At 42.9% G+C, this 17795-nt stretch overlaps 2 protein-coding genes across 3 annotated transcripts in view; both read right to left on the bottom strand.

Annotated features, from left to right (window-relative positions):
- Positions 1-4485: 4485 nt before the first annotated feature.
- On the bottom strand, positions 4486-9167 carry TTC32 (tetratricopeptide repeat domain 32). The gene is made up of 3 exons (XM_087823373.1): positions 8639-9167; positions 6112-6278; positions 4486-5355 (listed from the first exon to the last, which is right to left on the bottom strand). Exons 1-3 carry the CDS (start codon positions 8788-8790, stop codon positions 5228-5230), a joined length of 447 nt encoding a protein of 148 aa, XP_087679499.1. The 5' UTR covers positions 8791-9167; the 3' UTR covers positions 4486-5227.
- A 1216-nt stretch (positions 9168-10383) lies between these two features.
- Positions 10384-17795, bottom strand: part of WDR35 (WD repeat domain 35) — a 38691-nt gene continuing 31279 nt past the window's right edge. The window contains exons 21-27 of one of the 2 annotated variants that reach the window (XM_087823371.1): positions 17256-17388; positions 15085-15195; positions 14028-14192; positions 13049-13189; positions 12264-12420; positions 10928-11168; positions 10384-10642 (exon numbers count right to left, since the gene is read on the bottom strand). In XM_087823371.1, the coding sequence (XP_087679497.1) occupies positions 10492-10642; positions 10928-11168; positions 12264-12420; positions 13049-13189; positions 14028-14192; positions 15085-15195; positions 17256-17388 (1099 nt within the window). In that variant the 3' untranslated portion in view covers positions 10384-10491. The remainder of the gene's footprint in view (positions 10643-10927; positions 11169-12263; positions 12421-13048; positions 13190-14027; positions 14193-15084; positions 15196-17255; positions 17389-17795) is intronic. The other variant, XM_087823372.1, reaches the window with a different exon arrangement.

Here is a 17795-nt window from a genome sequence, read left to right on the forward strand (position 1 = left end):
GGGAGTGAGGATAACAGGTAGAACAGTAGATACCGGCCATTATCACCATTGTCATGGGCTGACATCAGTGACAGATGGAGGCCCGGGGCTCCACATGGAGGCACCTCACTCCATCAGGCCTCCACCCCGCCCTCCCCATCCCAGAAGCTGCTCCAATTCCAGTAAGTCTACTGGCAGCTGGTCTTCAAAATGGAAATGATTATTGTTTTGCAAGCCCCACTGACAGCTCCCAATGCCGCCTGCTTGGCCAACTTGGATGGCGCTTCACCTGGCTTGTTGTAGCGCCTTGTTATCTGGCAGCCTGAGGTGACTCCCCCTTTTCCAGGCTCAAGCCAGAGGAGCGCCAGTCTTCCAAGAGTTGAGTGTCTTGAAGGCACCTGGGGTGGTTGTGAACTTCTCAGCAGGCAGCCAGGGCAAAGCAGTGTGCTCTGTAGGCGCTTAGTCACGGGGCCCCTCCTGACTCAGGGTCACGGCCGCGGAAGGAAACTGGAGGCCTCCCTCCCTCCCTTGGAAATCTTTCGTTTATGGGCTTGTTCTAACTAAATGTGCATCCCTTCTTCCACAGAGCTGCACTGTGGGTGCGAGAACACAAAAGCATATGTGCAAAAGGTCTCTCACTTGATAACTGAACTAATATTTATTGGATATTTAGTTTTCCTGAGCTGCCATAACAAAGTACCACAAAGTGGGTGGTTTATGAGAAAAGAAATATATTCTCTCATAGTTCCCGAGACCAGACATCTGAAACCAAAGTGTCAGTAGGGCCAGGCTCCCTCCAAAGCCTCCAGGGCCAGATCCTTGCTTTTCCGGCTTCTGGTGGCCCAGGTAGTCCTTGGCTTGTGGCAGCATCATTCCAACCTCTGCCTCCATCTTTACACGGTGCCTTCCCCCATGTCTGTGTCCAAATTTCCTCCTTATAAGGACCCAAGTCATGCAGGGTATTATAAAAGGACACCAATCATATTGGATTAAGGGCCCACCCTAATCCCATATGACCTCATCTTTTTTTTTTTTAAATATATCTTTATTGATTTCAGAGAGAGGAAGGGAGAGGGGGAGAGAGAGAAACGTCAATGATGAGAGTCACTGATCGGCTGCCTCCTGCACACCCCCACTGGGGACCGAGCCAGCAACCCCGGCATATGCCCTGACCCGGAATCGAACCACAATTTCCTGGATCCTAGGCTGATGCTCAACCATTGAACCACGCCAGCCAGGCTGACCTCATCTTAAGTAATGACATCTGCAACAATCCATTCCTAAATAGGGTCACATCCTGGGGTACCAGTGGTTAAGATTTCAACAGATCTTTTGGGAGAAACAATTCGACCCATAACAGGTACGTGTTATAAAGCCATACTAAAACATATAGTCCCCACTGAATCTGACCTTGTCTTTTGGAGAGCTTTCTTCCTCTAAATGAAACTAGAACAGTAAGCTATTCTAAATAAAATGAGAACTGAACTATAGGTCAGGCCATATTCTCAAAATCAACTGTAAAGCAAGGGATCGAGCACTTGTCCACGCACACTTAATAGCCAGGGATAAATCGGCAAGATCTGAATCACAAGTCCAACAGCAGGTTGGACAACAAATTCCTTTATTCATTCAACATACCTGAGGCCCTTCTGAATGTCATTCACTGTTCAAGGTGCTAATGGCACAGCAGAGAACAAAGCAGACAGAAGTCCTGCCCTGACATAACTTACCTTCCAGGGAGGAAAGGACAGTGGACAGATGAGTAAATACAGGATCTGGGCAGAGAGAGAAAAAGGAGAGAGATGAGGCATATGCTCAGGATTCGCAGTTTTAAACGGGGTGGTCGAAGGAGCGCCACCTTAAGGTGACAGAAAGGCAAAGGCCAGAAGGGGGTGGGCCATGGGGTGAGGGGTGCAGGGGGGACACAGCCAGCACGATGTTCCTCGACATAGGCCTCTGAAACCTTGCTTCTTGCTCTAGGTGATGAGAGAGCCGTTGCGTTTTGCAAACCTTCGCTCTGACGGCCGTTTTGAAAGACCTGGGGGTGACGACCAGGGCAGGAGACTAGTTGAGGGACCTGCACGAAAGAGGGGGTGACACCTTAGCCTGGGCAGAGGCGGCGGCGGGAACACTGGACGCGGGATCGGTGCTGAGGTCAGAGCTGGCGCGCTGGCGGCTGCGGGCCCAGAGGGAAGGGGTCGGGCCCAAGGAGCGGACTGGAGACACCATGAGTGGAGGGGGGAGGCCCAGAGCTCAGTCTCGGGCATTTTAAGCTTGTTGCAGCCACTCCGTAATCTTAAAAAGAGGCCTCTAATGAGGTGGAAATAGGCTCAAATAAATGTGGATCCGTTCGGAGGCATTCTTGGTACAATCTGGTCAAAGCTGCCTCGAGGGCAGAGAGCCACAAAGGCAGTGAAACGAGAGGTAATTTTTTAAAGATGTGACCAGCGGGAACAGGAACCCGAGCCTTTAACCCTCTGTGTCCAGTTGCTCTGGAGGGGACTGTGGAAGCGAAGGGGGTCTCGCTCTTCATTTATACCTCCCGCCCCACTTTAAATTTTATTACCATAACTATTATTAATTTTATAACAAAAAATTGGCGTGCATTTCTAATGTGGTTTTAAAAATCATGAGACTAAGCACAATGAAGTGGATTTCTATGTCCTTACGTAGAACATACCCAAGATACTGAACGATTCAAGTTACTAACGATATGTAGACGGTAATTCTCTGCATGTACCTGCATCCACATGTGTGTGTATCTGTACATAGGAAAGGTCTAGAGGGGCAGGTATAACCTCACAGTGGCTGCCCCCCGAGAGTGAGGATGGGGAAGGGCCTTCGCGAGGGAACGTTCACTTTTTACAACAAAGTATATCCCTCGGCAGTTCTTGCCAACTTTAAAAAGTACTTACGAGAGTTTCAACGTCAGGTTACAGCCTTCCCTACACTTTCCTTCGGTCAGCACTCGGACCTCCACATAACCCAACGGGAACTATTGAATATTTTAAATCAATAGGCAGTAGAACCTTTTCAGTCCCCCTTTTCTCTTACTCCTGCAAGAAATAACTTAAGTGACTATATTAAGGACAAGCGCTATTAAAGTTGTTTTCTGCATAGAAGTGTCAAAATGTACATTTTTTAAGTTAAGCGTGACTCTTACAAGAATACAGAACACACACATGACAAGTGTTGATTTATCAGAGAACCACCAGGATGGGGAAAGAGCGTCTGAGAACTGAGTGTCTACGGTCAATGAGTAAAAACATGGGGAGTGAAGTTACCAGGTTAGAATGAAAACTGGTCCATGTCCTCCAGGGCAATAAAGCCATAATCCCCAGGGTTACTGTTTCTACCGGACCAAAATCATTTGCATCTCATCTGGACAAAAACCTACCAGTTAAACATCTCACAGAGCCTGGGCCCTAATCAAGAGTAAGGAGAAGAACCAAAGACGCAGCTCAGGATGAAACCGTCCCCGGGGGCTCTGGAGGGTGTGCTCAGCATAATACTGAAAGGATGCGCAGCCCTCCCTCTGCCTTATTTACAAATGCTGGACACTTTTCCTAACATCAGATACAAATTTACATATTGGCAGCTGCGGCTTTCAATTTTCCAAATGCAGTTTGCTCTTAATATTAATCTACTTTTCACCATCTTTCGTGTCTGTTTTCAATCAGGAAGGAAAATTAGCAATAAGCAAGTCTGGAATTGTGAAAATGTGCCATAATAAAACTAAATATATTTTAATATGACTTTGATACTCACCTTGATGGGCATTAAAATATTTTACAGGCAATTTAAACTTTGCATCAGGACCAAAAAAAAGCATCAAGTATCTGCTTCGGGTTGATGCCAGCAACAAAAAAATCCACTGACACTAACTGCAGCTCCTGATGTTTCTGTGGATCTGGGACATAGCTTTGGGCAAGTTACTGGATGTCTCAGCCTCAGCTTTCTCCTGTGAAAAACGTAAGACTTCACCGTGCTGTGCGCGGTGGATGCTGACAGCTCCAAAGCCGGGATGATACTCCTGTGCTCGTATTTCACTCTGTCACATGCACATTCACAGGCCATAATTTCTGCTTTTTGGACGTCCTTGCAGGTTTCTTTTTTTAATCATTTGTCTTCTGCTACATGGATGTGTTCTTTATCTTCTTGTGATTAAAGAAGCATAAGCTATTTTTTTCAGCTTTATATTTACTAAGTGCTTTTCATCAGTTCCTCGCCTCTCTACCCACCCCCACCCCATTCCCAATTTATTATGTGAAGAGTTTGAGCAGCGCTTGACTTAAACTCTAAGTGTTCAGTAAATGTTGATGATGACAATAATTACTGCATTATCTGCAGACAGAAAATTATGTTCAATATTTCAATCCTAACCCACCTGATCAATGATTTCTAGAGAAAAATCAGTGTAGGCTGAATTCTTTCAAATCGCTCTCCTGTAGGACATTTGTTTATTTTTAACACCAAATGTAACCTCTCTCTTGCACAGATACATAAATAGCTTTGCTCTCAAAGTTACGGGGAGAACATGGGCAGGGGCCTATTCTAGATTAAAGGAAGTCAAAGAGACATAACAAAATGCAATATAACTTGACTGACTCCAGATCCAGAAATATAAATCTACACACAATATTTTGGACACAATTGGGAAAGTTAGAATAGGGGCTGGATATGGATTATATTATAGAACTGTTAATTTTATTAATGGTATTGTGGCTATAAAGGGGGGTATCTCTATTTTTAGAAGATGCTGGCTAAAATATTTAGTGGTAAAGTGTATTATGGTATTTGCAACTTATTTTCAAATGGTTCAGCAAAATGTTATATATTTAAATATAGAGAAAAAGCAAATGGGAAGTAATGTTAACAACTGGTGTTTACTATATTATACTTCAACTTTTCTATAGATGTAAATTTTTTTAAATAAAAAATTGAGAATAAAAATATAGCATAAAAATTGTTTTACTGAAAACACCACACATTTCTTTAAATATTTTACTGTAATAATATATAATTACACATTTTATTACTTATTTATAATTTATGAAAAGCATACTTATGCAACATAAATACTTAATCTGAAATTAACTACCTTAAATCAATTATTTAACTTTCAGTGCTAATGTATGAAGCTCTTTATCTTAAATATAAATCAAAACAGCTCAACACCTACTTTAAATTAGAGACAATGAGACGCCAGATGTAAGGATCATGAATTAATATTTCAAAGTTAAATTTTTCAATAGTTTCTTCTCTGTTTTTCTTCTTTGTCTAGCATAGTCTGTTTTAAGCTCAAAGTTGCATCTTGAAATCCAGGATTCAAGTCTAATACTTTCTTGAAATCTTCCAAAGCATCGTCGAAGTATCCTGTACCAGAATCCAAAGAAATGGGAAGGAGAAAAGAGGCTGAGTATTTCCTTATACAATTCACAGCAAAGTTTGGATACACATGATTTTGCTTTTATATTTATGAGCTTTCAACCCTCCTACTGAAGTTTTTTTCTCTTAATAATGATATAGGAATGTCTACAGTAATGATATAGGAATGTCTATATCAAAATAATTTTGTCTGTCCGTACAGAACAATATACTTAAAATTAGCTAGGGAGTTACTTATTGAGATTTAACAGGTAAATAGCATAAATCATCATGAAATGCCAACGAAATCATATCACCTATTTTAGATAAGTACCATAAAATTAGGAAACAGGAAATATTCCTTTTAACACTTTAAATGAAAACCAGTACCTACGCTCCAAGGATCTAAAATTCCTTCACTTTACATGGTCTCATGTGGCTTCAAAGATTTTAACTCAGAAAAGTTTCACAGGTGATCATCAGCATTACCCTCATTTCGCAGTTGGGGACATACAGGCACAAAGTAACGGGGTCACCCTCCCTCCGGCGCCCACGTCCAATTCCCACCCCAGCGCTCTGCTGTGGTAACACCTACTGAACGCCTAAAATAAGCTCAGGAACGACCCCTTTGTTCCAGGCTCAAACACCTAAATTTCACATAACTTTTAAGACTCGATGATTACTACATTCCTTTTACAATATTCAAGAGCTCTAAACTCAGCGACTATCTATATAGCCAAGGACAAAAGGACAAAAAATTCTTACCCAGCCTATACAGTATCAGCCCTCGGTTGTAATACGGAACTTCGAAACTGGGCTGGACTTCTATGGCAGACGTGTAGTCATCCATGGCTTCGTAAAAATCCACCCTGAAGTACTTGATTTGCCCCCTGTTGTTATACGCAGTAGCCAAATCCTCAGGGCTGCATTCGCTTTAAACAAAAAGTTCACATTAAAAACACCATGTTACCAAGTGCCTCCCACTTCCACTGTCATTCTCTTCTGGGTACTGTCAGGCTCCACAGCCCATGGCCCGCACTATCCACACTGCGAAAGCAAGAGCAAAGGAATCAAAGCAGTGCATCCGTTTTTGTTTAATCCCGCTGTCTACTTTTGCAGGGTTGTTAGCACTACAACGTCGACCAGAAAAGCACACCGATTTTACAGTGGGCTCAAAGCCCCGTTGACTGCCAACCTGTTTGGCTGAATTGAACATGTCACATCAAAATCACTGTTCATTCCCTAAGCACACGCCAACCAGGCGGAGAGCAGGTCCGATTCAAGCTGGGAGAGGAGGGAAGGCGGCCCGAAGCTCCCGTTTGCTATAACCTGTCAGTCACAAAGTGAGTCATCAATTTCCTTCTCAATTTTGTAAGTGATCCCAAAACAATGAGATCTGAAATCATTTCCCACCAATAAAGAAATAAAAGTTAACCCCAAGTGGAAATTCAACAGGCTGACCCCCACCCAGGGAGTGCTTTCTAGGGAGAGAGCCGCCCTCCCTCCAGTTTTGGCTGCGATCGTCCCCAGGCTTAGGCTGGCCTCCTGCTAGGTGTCAGGCTCCGGTGCACCCTGGGGCTCCTGCCTGCAGACCCAGCTGTGCATCCGAGGCCCCAAAGGCTGCGGAGGAGCAGGGAGAGACCAGGCATTATTCCTGGGCGGTGTGGGGCCCCAGAGGCTGCCAAGGAGCAGGGAGAGACCAGGCATTATTCCTGGGCGGTGTGGGGTCCCAGAGGCTGCCAAGGAGCAGGGAGAGACCAGGCATTATTCCTGGGCGGTGTGGGGCCCCAAAGGCTGCGGAGGAGCAGGGAGAGACCAGGCATTATTCCTGGACAGTGTGGGGCCCCAGAGGCTGCCAAGGAGCAGGGAGAGACCAGGCATTATTCCTGGGCGGTGTGGGGTCCCAGAGGCTGCCGAGGAGCAGGGAGAGACCAGGCATTATTCCTGGGCGGTGTGGGGTCCCAGAGGCTGCCGAGGAGCAGGGAGAGACCAGGCATTATTCCTGGGCGGTGTGGAGGCCCCAGAGGCTGCCGAGGAGCAGGGAGAGACCAGGCATTATTCCTGGGCGGTGTGGGGCCCCAGAGGCTGCCGAGGAGCAGGGAGAGACCAGGCATTATTCCTGGGCGGTGTGGAGGCCCCAGAGGCTGCCGAGGAGCAGGGAGAGACCAGGCATTATTCCTGGGCGGTGTGGAGGCTCGGCTCCGAGAGCCACAGGGCACACAGCCCCCCCACCCTCCCCTCCACCCTGGCCCCTGCCGACCACCCGTCTGCACAGAGAACCTTCGTGGGCTCTGCTCTGGGTCGGCGGAGATCATGGTTTTGTTTTTTTAAAGGGATTCTTCTGTTTGAACCGCGCAGAGACAACGCAGCTGAACTCGCCTGCGATGCCTTTGCAATAAAAATAGTGCAAAGTATGGTCCTCAGAACATCTGTGACTGCGGTCAGTGTCACTGAAAGTACTCTCCTTAGCCCAGCCCGGGGTGCAGCCGGCAGCCCAGGGGCGCGCCCTCGGCCCGGAATCAAACCCACAGCCCTTGGCCGCGGGGGCTGCTGCTCCGGCCCCGGGCCAACCCGGCTGCTTCACGGAAACGGGGCCCCTCTTGGGCGGTGCGCCTCCTTCTCGGGGCCCCCGGGCGGGGGTGGGGGGGCTGTAGCTTAGGAGGCCTGAGGTGCATCTGACTTGAACCATGTGCTAAAAGCAAACCAACCAAATAACAACTAAAAACTTTATTGATCAATCCGTAAAGTTCCAACTCTTACTGGACATTTCATAGCAAGGAATTACGTGATAGTGACATTGCGGCTACGTCTTTTTAAGAAGCCTTAATACTTAGAAATGCAGCTGAAACACCCCGGCGCCGGCATGGCCCGACCCGGCTGCCCCGCGCCCTCCCGGCCTCGGACGGCCCGTTACAGTGACCGGGAGAAGCCTCTCCGCTGAGGCCTCGCTCCGCAGCAACGTGAAAGGGGGCACGGGGGTGACAGCCGACGCTCCGGTGTCCCAGACCCTCCCCCCGGTGCCCCGAGCCACGCGCGGGCGCTGCGCTCCAGGCCGCCCCGCTCGCCGCCGCGCAGAGCAAACAAGCACCTGCCCCCGGTCCCCGCGGCCCCACAGCCCGGCGGCCCCTGAGCTCCGCGGGCCCAGCGCAGCGGCCGCAGGACGCCGCCGACGCACTTCTCGCGATAGTTACCTCCCGGGCCTTTGGGCTGCGGCGGGTGAGCAAAGCGGCAGCACGACCCTGACCCCCGCACCTCGCGAGGACACCGCCCACCCACTTCTCGCGATAGTTACCTGCCGGCGGGCGCTCGGACGGAAGCCGTGCAGGCGCACTGGCGAATGTACGCGGAGTACAGCGCCTCGGCCTCCGCGTACTCGCCCTTCCGGAAGTGAGCCTGGGCGCGGGCTAGGGTTGCGCGGCCCTCTTGACCCCGCGGCCCTTCCATAGCGGTCGGAGCTTTCGGGTGGAACCGGGCTGATTTCAGCGGCGGCGCCGCAAAGCCACGGCCGCGCCGGACTTGACCCTCCGCGCTGGCAGGGCCAGCTGTGCCTTCCGAGGACCCGTTGTCTGGCGGAGTCAGCGGTGGCGCAGGCGGAGGCCCAGGCCGCCCGCGGCGCTCGGGCAGAGCCCTGGCGGAGCAGTTCCGATGCTCTCTGCTCGTCCCGCCAGCCTCGCTCCCGGCGGCGCTCTGCTGCTGTGAGGCGCTGGCTCGTCGCCGTAAAGGTGGGGGCGTGCCGGAAGCGGAAGGAAGCGCCGTTTGCTGGGGGACCGGCACCTGGAGCACCGATCCCTCGGCGCCGCCCTCGGCGAAGCGCCCCGCTGAGGAGCCCCTGGCCCGAGACACCGGGCCGCCCCATTCGCTTAGCTGCCCCGTGGCCCCGAGTCCCAGCTCAGGACCGTGGGTTGCAAGCTCCTCAGCCTTTTGAACCTCAGGAATAGCGTGAAGAGTAAATCGTAGTTTGTGTCGAGTCTGTGGTCTGTGATGTTACTTTACGTTGCTTGACTGTTTATGCCAAAAGGGAACCCAGATAGTAATTTAAACACAGTGTTTGTCAAGTAAAGATTATGTAAAATGAACAGTCCAGAGAAGAAGTAAAATAACTCAATTCCATTTACAATAACATCAAAAAGAATACTTAGGGATTAGCTAGCCATGGAGATGAAAAACTTAATGAAACATTGCTGAAAGTAAAAACATAAATGGAAAGACATCCCATGTTCATGGATTGTAAAACTTAATATTTTGAAGATGTCAATACTACTTAAACCAATCCACAGATTCGATAGAACCCCTCAAAGCCCCAATGATGTTTTTACAGAAATAGAAAAACCCATTCTAAAATTCATATGGAATCTAAAGCGATCCCAAGCAGCCAAAACAATTGTAAAAAGAACACAGTTGAAGGACTCATGCTTCCTGGTTTCAAAACTTACAAAGCTACAGTAATCAACACAGTGGCATAAAGGCAGTCTTAATAAATGGTGCTGTGAAAACGATATCTACCTGCAAAAGAATGAAGTTGGACCCTAACCTAACACCATATTTAAAAATTAACTCAAAATGAATATAAAAACCTAAATATAAACCTAAAAATACAAAATTCTTAGAAGAAAACAAGGCAAAAAGCCTCATGATATCGCATTTGGCAATGATTTCTTGGATATGACATCAAAGACACAGGCAACAGAAGAAAAAATAACAAATTGGACTTCATGGAAATTAAAAACTTTTGTGGCAACAAAAAGACTATCAACAGTAAAAAGACAACCCAAAGAATGGGATAAAATATCTTCAAATCATGTAACTGATAAGAGTGGGAAATGCAGAGATGGAGGTTCTGTGGGGCAGGGTGGGCTGGTGTGTGCATCTGCTTATAGAACATACGAGGGATTCTGACGTGGTTTTCCATCGCACTTGAGAAGGTGATTTTGGACTTGAAGCAAATTGTTTAACCTCCTCTGATATAACTTTGCCCCACTCCCATGCTGCTTCTATGCCCCAGCCAAGACTTTTTTAGTGAATTAACAACCTTCACACTGCGAGAAAAAAATTTTATTCAGAATATTTCCATAGTATCATATATACAGTTATATCTATGCATATATGCTGCGTATATTTTACAGTTACACGCGACTTGTCATTTCTTTATCCCACTGAGCTGTGGCATAAGGGACAGAAGTTGTAGTTACTTATTTCCTGAGCCAAAACACAGTGCTTGCACACATTGCACATCCAGAACTGATACTCCGTGATCGGGCTTCCTGTGGCAACACATGTGGGCAGTTTCCCTTCCCCTCTGTAAAAATAAGAGGAAAAACAAATAATTACACTTTAAAATTTCTAGTTACTTGAAACATTACCTTTAAAAAACTGAAGAATAAAAAACATTTCAAGGTAAACTTGAAATAAAACCTTACAATGAGAAAATAAAGCATTAATACACTTATAAGACTAAATAAAATAGGGTATAAGGTTAACTACTTCAAAATGTAGTGCTCTAATTATTATATCAAACTATTATGCATATAAAAATCCAACCTTCTAAGAAGGTAGAATATTTACTAATTACAGTTAGCCTTACCCTTCAAGAAGGCTGTCCAATTCCGATTTTCTGTTATCTTTTGGAGTATGTTTGGTGAAGATTTCTAGAGCAAGATCTTCATATTGCTGTTTCTGTTCAGAACTGAGGCTCTCCAAAGATTCAAGTTTAATAAAAGCTTTTGAACAAGTACCAAAAGCTCTACTGGCACAAGCACAGAGTGCTAACAGAGAGTAGATTTCAACAGCAGGGATAATGTCTTCATAGTCTCTCAGGTGAAGAGCTAGCAAAGAAAGAACAATTGGATTTTGCAAAGTAATCATGATCGTGCATGGGAAAGAATCTGTGTTAAGCTTTCTTAGTTTAACCTACGTAAACTTTAGCAAAGTTAAAGAAAACAATGGTGGGAGATCAGAGCACTAGCAGGAGGAAGTAGCCTACATGATCTCCAGGTTCTGTAACGCCAGCTAACAGCTCAGGTCCTGGAACTATAACCATCACCAAATGATGCACATGGCCATTTAGAAATACACACACGAACAAAAATATGTGGTGTCAAAACATCTTTTGTTCCATATAAGTACGTTAAAAATTTTTGCGGCATTCCAGAAAAAGGAAAACATTTTTTCTTTGTGTTTCTTTGAACAAATTTTTGCTTTTCTATTTGTCTTTTTAAATTTTTTTTTATCCTCACCTGAGGATATTTTTTCCATTGCTTTTCAGAGAGGGAAGGACAGAGGGAGGGGGAGAGAGGGGAAGAGAGAGACATCAATGTGAAAGAGACACATCGACTGGTTGCTTTCCAAAAGTGTCCTGACCAGGGCCAGGGATCGAGCCTGCAACCAAGGTGCGTGCCCTTGGCCAGAACTGAACCCAGGACCCTTCAGTCAGTGGGTCGACGCTCTAACTCCTGAGACAAACTAGCCAGGGCTAAAAATATTTTACAACATATTATTGTTTTTTAAAAAGTACATAAAAGAATGATCTACTATACTCCCAATATTGTAAAAAACAAATTTATTTACTTATATTTATTTTATGTAATATATATTATTACATATATATTATAAATATGTAAATATTTATACTATACACACACACAAAAGGACACAGACTGGCTATTAAGTGTTTAACTCTGAATGAACAGTGAATGCTATAAACGTTCTTTCTGCTTATCTCAAACTTCTTGCTTTTCTGTGAACTGTACATGTTGCTTTCTGCATATTAAAAAATAAAAAACTTCAAAAAGGGGCATGCACAAAATACATTATAGACAGCAAATCTCAAACATGTGAAAATAAGTCCACAGGGGAAAGGTGTTGCTGAAACTAATACGAAGGCAGACAGCCCCCATACGTTGGTCAGGTAAGAGGCCCACCTGTCTTCAGAGCACTGTCCACGTAGCCCGCGTAGAGCTGCCTCTGCGCCAGGAGGAAGAAGTGGTAGGCCTCGGCCCCTCGCCAAGCGTTGTCTGTGAACCGGCTGGACGCCGACAGAACCTCTTCCTCCAGCAGGCTGGCCAGAGCCGAAGTGGCCTGCGAGAAAGCAGACACGCTTCCTATGGGCACAACCGTGATGACGCTCCTTCCATGAAGGCAGCGTCTGAAACCGCTACATTACAACATCTAAATTAGCAGGTTTTACCATTACAAGCTGTCTCTGCGGACTTAATTTCTTCACCATAATTCATGTTTGTTCAAACTGGTATGATCACATTTTCCTCTGCCTTTTTTAAGGTATAATTGAAAATAAATGTAAGATATTTAAAGTGTACATTATGGTGATCTGTTATGTGTGTACATTGTGAAAGGGTTGATCAAATTTTAAAACAGAATTGATTAAACTTTAATAAGAGATTTGCATATTAGAATAATATATATAATCTAGTACAATTTTTAGAACTCACAGATTAGAAAAGATTTACTAAGTAGGGAGTTAAAGCAAAGACTATAGATTAGTCTTGCAGAAAAAACTGTTTTCAGTATTTCCAAGTAGAAATTTCTAAAATTTGAGTACTAATTCCCAATCAGTCATTCCTTTTCCTCACATCATTTAAGGAGATAAATGCAAATAAGCAAATTAAATGCCCTGTCCAAGAAAAGAAGCTGGGGGATTTTCCTTAAGCACTTCCAATGACTTAGTCCTCGCATCGCTCCACCCTACCTCCGAGCTCGTGCCTTTGACCTTTCCTCGCTGCGCGTTTTTCATTTGTTCGTGGTGCTGCTCTATAAGCAAGGCTGACAGGACATAGAGCTTCTTGACACGTAAAGGTTTAGCTCTTTTCTTTGCCTCTTCATCTGCAACCTTTAGACATTTAAAGAATTGAGGGAAGGTATTGCTTAATCTGTATTTGTACAGATATAATCATCTCTAAATTTAATTCTCTAAAAAAAGGAGGAAAGTCAGTAGGATGGAATATAAATATCTCTCATTTATAATAAATATTTAAAAACCCGCTTTCTTTTCCTTAGTACCGAGAAGTACTTAGTTCATTCTTAGTATTTAGGCCCTGGAGTTAGAACTTACAATATTCTTAGAAAATAACAGATGCTGTTAAATAAGTCAGAATGAAGAAAGCTTTCATGAAATGGATTTTAAAATAATGTTCCAAGTACACGGAGAGAAAATGGCTTTAACATGGCACATCCTTCAGAATTATTTATTTAAAACATTCTGAGGGAAATTTTTCACTTTTCTTAAAGCGAATGGGAACAGAATAGAATGTAAACTTTGCATCTATTAGTACTGTCCTAGTCGGCTTCCAGCCAAATGTGCATTATGAAAAGTGTAGTGTCGTTAAAATTTGTACATTTAAAGGGACTCGAGATTCTATTATCAACAGGATTCAATTCCCAGTTAAGAGAATTTACACTTTATGGTCCCTAGAAGTTATATAATTCTTTAACATCAGTATTAAGTAAACACATAATTGTTTAGATATCAATAAGGTGCTAATGTTAATAAATAGCCTTGTTAGTAAAGGAAATAATACTAAGATAACACATAGGTAATTACAGTAGTAATAAAACCAAAGGTATTTTGCTATAACAAATATTTGTTTCCAAGCAAAATGCAAAATGTGCTCTTTAAGAAAACACTGGCAACTAGAACAGACTGGATAGTCACCAACAATATTACATACCTTAAACATCAGTTTAGCAGCATCATAGAAGTAATTGGCTTTCCGGTAGAGTTCTATGGCATCAAGAGTTTTATTCTTTTCCAGCAAGTGAGCTGCATACCTCGCTAGCAGGGATCCAATTTCTTTCATACTATGATTTTTAGCCAATTCGACAGCTTTGTTCCACTGGGGGGGAAAATATACCATTCAGTTACCCACCCATTTACAGTCACGTTGTCACAGAATTCCCACAATAAAGCTTTAAGTTTATAATTACACTATATTAAAATTGAAACTGGTATATGTTTTTAAAAATCATTTAAATTCAAAGTAATTATAAGTTTTACAAGTTAAACATGCATCACGAAATGATTAAACAATCTAAGACTGCTTGAGAAGTACATCTGAAAAGAAAAGCAGCAAAGTTTGTAATCAATCTTATTAATTCTAATTCTCACAAACTTTGAGAAAAAGATATGTTTATAGTAAAACAAAATATGCAATTTCAGTTAAGAAAATGTTCTATGAGACTTAACATTTAAAAGTTATTTTTATAAAGCAAATAAAGCTTTATAAAATACTTTAAGAAAATACTTAAAAGAATGCAGTGAGAGTCATCAATTTCAACAATTCTGTACTTCAGTTTTTAGTTCCAGTTCTTAAAAATATCAAGTACACATTCTTTAAAGGGAAAAGAATATAGATTTGTCAAAATAAATATTAATACAGTAACTCAATTCTTCCCTCTTGCAATGATCATTACCTGGTCCTACTTTAGAAATAAAACCCAATCCTAATAAAATGCAGAAAATTTTGAAGCTACTTCCAGACAAAACCTTGCCAGACTAGAAGCACAGGGTTAGTTCCTGATCCCATACTGAGTCAGTCAGGACTGGGTCACCCCCAACAGTCGCACCTCAAGAGGTGAGGGAATGCCAACATTTTCTCGGTCCTCAACTAAGCAAGAGACTACCCTACCCTGTCTCCTTTCACAAAATTCATCTCAAGCTCTCCAACCGCTATGCTGGGAACAGTTTTTAAAAGAGGACCATGGTGACCTGAATTTTCAGCTCCTTACTTGGTTGAGATGTACACAGGTGTCTACCGCTTCCTTTGGTTGATTACATTTCAAAAATGCGGTCACTGCTTGTTCACACATTCCAACTCGCACAAACATCTGTGCTATTTCCTGTAAGGACAAAACAATATTATTAGACTTCACAGACCAAGGGAATCACTTAATTTTGATTTACAAAACTCCATGGGGACATGTGAGTATTAAATGTACTGGTGGTTACAGTAATTTTGCATTTAAAAAGACATAGGGACAGAAGCCACAAACCAGAGCGGATGCTCAGGCATCACCTTCTATAAACCTGGTGCTTCACTGGTTCCTGCAGGGGATCTGATTTTTAACCAGGATCTGGAGATACTGCCTCTTATTTCTCAGTTTAGAAGCTAGTTTACAGAAACATCAAGCTCTAAAACAAACCCCACACTAGTGGGTAAGAAAACCTCTAAGGCTTAGATGGTATAATCAAAGGTCATTGTTAATTTGAGGGCTATGGGAAATCTCATTCACAGAGCTCCCCAATACCCCTATAAAGAATGCCCCGGACAAGCTAGCCATTCATCAGGGCAGGATGCTGGACCCAGAACAGAGCTCCCTCAGAGGGCAGTGCAGGAGAGGGAACCACCACAAAAACCCATCATACCCACTGGGCTGACTTCCCATTTCCAGAGTATCATTTCCTTTTCTTTCTGAATATCTAATTGGCCAGAATTTTGCTCTCCCCATCCCTACTTTTAAAATATTTTGGGAAATATCGTAAAAGTACATTTTACGTCCAACTATCTTTTTCAAAGTAATGCTCATAGTTTTCTGATAATAAACTAATACATTTATGATTTTTAAAAATTTAAAAACACAAAAATGTAGTTACTCATAATCTTATTACCCATAGGAGACCTCTCTCAATGGTCTGATGTCATTTCTTAACATCTCTGTCCTCTGAATACATATGTATGTGTGAAGTGGTGCACGTATTGTTATACTATACAGGATGGGGCAAAGGTAGGTTTACAGTTGTGAGTATGTGAAGCACAGAGTTTCTTCTTGTCTTATTATTTAGTAATTGTACTATTTTCCATATGAACAACTGTAAACCTACTTTTGCCTAAGCCTGTATATGGCTTTGTATCATGCATTTCCCACTAAATATTATGTACATTTTACCATATTATTAAAAACTGCTTCAAAACTTGATTTAAAATGTGCAGTACTATTTACAATTTTTAATTAGTTTAATTATTTATTGTTATAGCTATACCTACTTAGTATTTACTCAGTAATTTACCATTCTGGAGACTCTATAGCAGCACTTCCTTCCTGCATCATCACACAGGCTAATAGACAACATTCATGTGGGCTGCACTGGCCCTACACCCAGGACTAGAAGTCATTTCAATTTCTTTCCCACCCCAGAAAACACACAGGGTTGAGAACAAGGGTGTGTGAAATGCCAGTATTACAGGGATAACTGCTCTAATTCACAATAGAGAAAACTGAATTATCAGAATTCTATACTCACCTATTAGTTAACAAAGTTTTTGTGGGAGAACTCATAACTGATACATTCCAGGCCCTGCAGTGGAGAGCTGCTAACTCTATAGGTGTTACACAGCTCAGTGATTTACATTTTAGATAAAGCAAAAAATACAAACTCATTAACATCATCACCAAGTAAAGATACTTAAAAAGAACAAAGTTCCATAGAACTCGGCTTTTAGTTTCTCTTTAATACTTTATTGTTAATATGAACTATATAAAAGTCAAGTTATCTTTTAAAACTTTTCTTATAGCAAATTTCACACACACACACACATACACACACACACTAATCGCCAGACCCAGCTAGATTATTTGGAAGCAAATCTCTGACAATCATTTTATCTGTAAATATGTCCTGTGTTCAGCTAACCTTTAAAAGCGATTTTATAAAACTGACAAGACTACGCAAAACTGTGATCATGATAAAGTAGCAGGAATATGGTTAATTTTCCCTCCATTTTCAAGTATTCTGTAATATTACTGATACAGTGGTTTAACAATTAAAAGCATTATTCCACATCTAAGAAACTGTAAGATTATATAGATTAATTTAAAAATTTACTTGTTACAGAGGATACTTTCTGACTATAACATAAAAACCTTATAAAACTTCAAAAACTAAAATTTCCAATACCTACTGGAAGTAACTTGTGGTTTTCTGGAAGTGAACTGGCGAGACTCTCCAATCCCTCATAATCTTCTAACATGTAATAACATTCGGCTAAGCGTTCCTGGTTTTGGCCTTGTATATAATACTGTACAGCACTCAACCTATAGGAGAAAAAAGTTTAAAATTTTTAAAGTTAATGTGAGTCTCCTGATAAACAGCACTTTCGCCGAAAATGTTCCTTCATTAGAATTACTAGTATTACTCTAGTCACCATCTTCAGTTACAAAATGTCTTTGAAGCATATAAACTGCGGGGTGGGGAATCTAAAACGGTTAAGTATATTTTAGTTACAGCATTCTTTGAATAGTCTTCATATTGTTTTAATCTGATACCCGGTGGTACTTCCAAACATGAACATAAATAAAAAGGCATATTGCCCAGCCAGGCGTGGCTCAGCGGTTGAGCATCAACCTGGGATCCAGAAGATTAGGGTTCAATTCCCGGTCAGGGCACATGCCTGGGTTGCAGGCTACAACCGATCAATGACTCTCTCATCATTGATGTTTCT

The sequence above is a fragment of the Miniopterus natalensis genome, chromosome 13, assembly GCF_054644295.1.
Source record: "Miniopterus natalensis isolate mMinNat1 chromosome 13, mMinNat1.hap1, whole genome shotgun sequence".
NCBI classification, from domain to species: Eukaryota; Metazoa; Chordata; class Mammalia; order Chiroptera; family Miniopteridae; genus Miniopterus; species Miniopterus natalensis.

Excerpts from the sequence above, each read along its gene's own strand:
- TTC32 (XM_087823373.1), bottom strand. The coding sequence starts at position 8,790 with ATGGAAGGGCCGCGGGGTCAAGAGGGCCGCGCAACCCTAGCCCGCGCC. Across the intron at positions 6,279-8,638 it reads GTCCGAGCGCCCGCCGGCAG|CGAATGCAGCCCTGAGGATT; the intron begins GTAACTATCGCG and ends TTTTGTTTAAAG. Across the intron at positions 5,356-6,111 it reads GCTGATACTGTATAGGCTGG|GATACTTCGACGATGCTTTG; the intron begins GTAAGAATTTTT and ends ATTCTGGTACAG.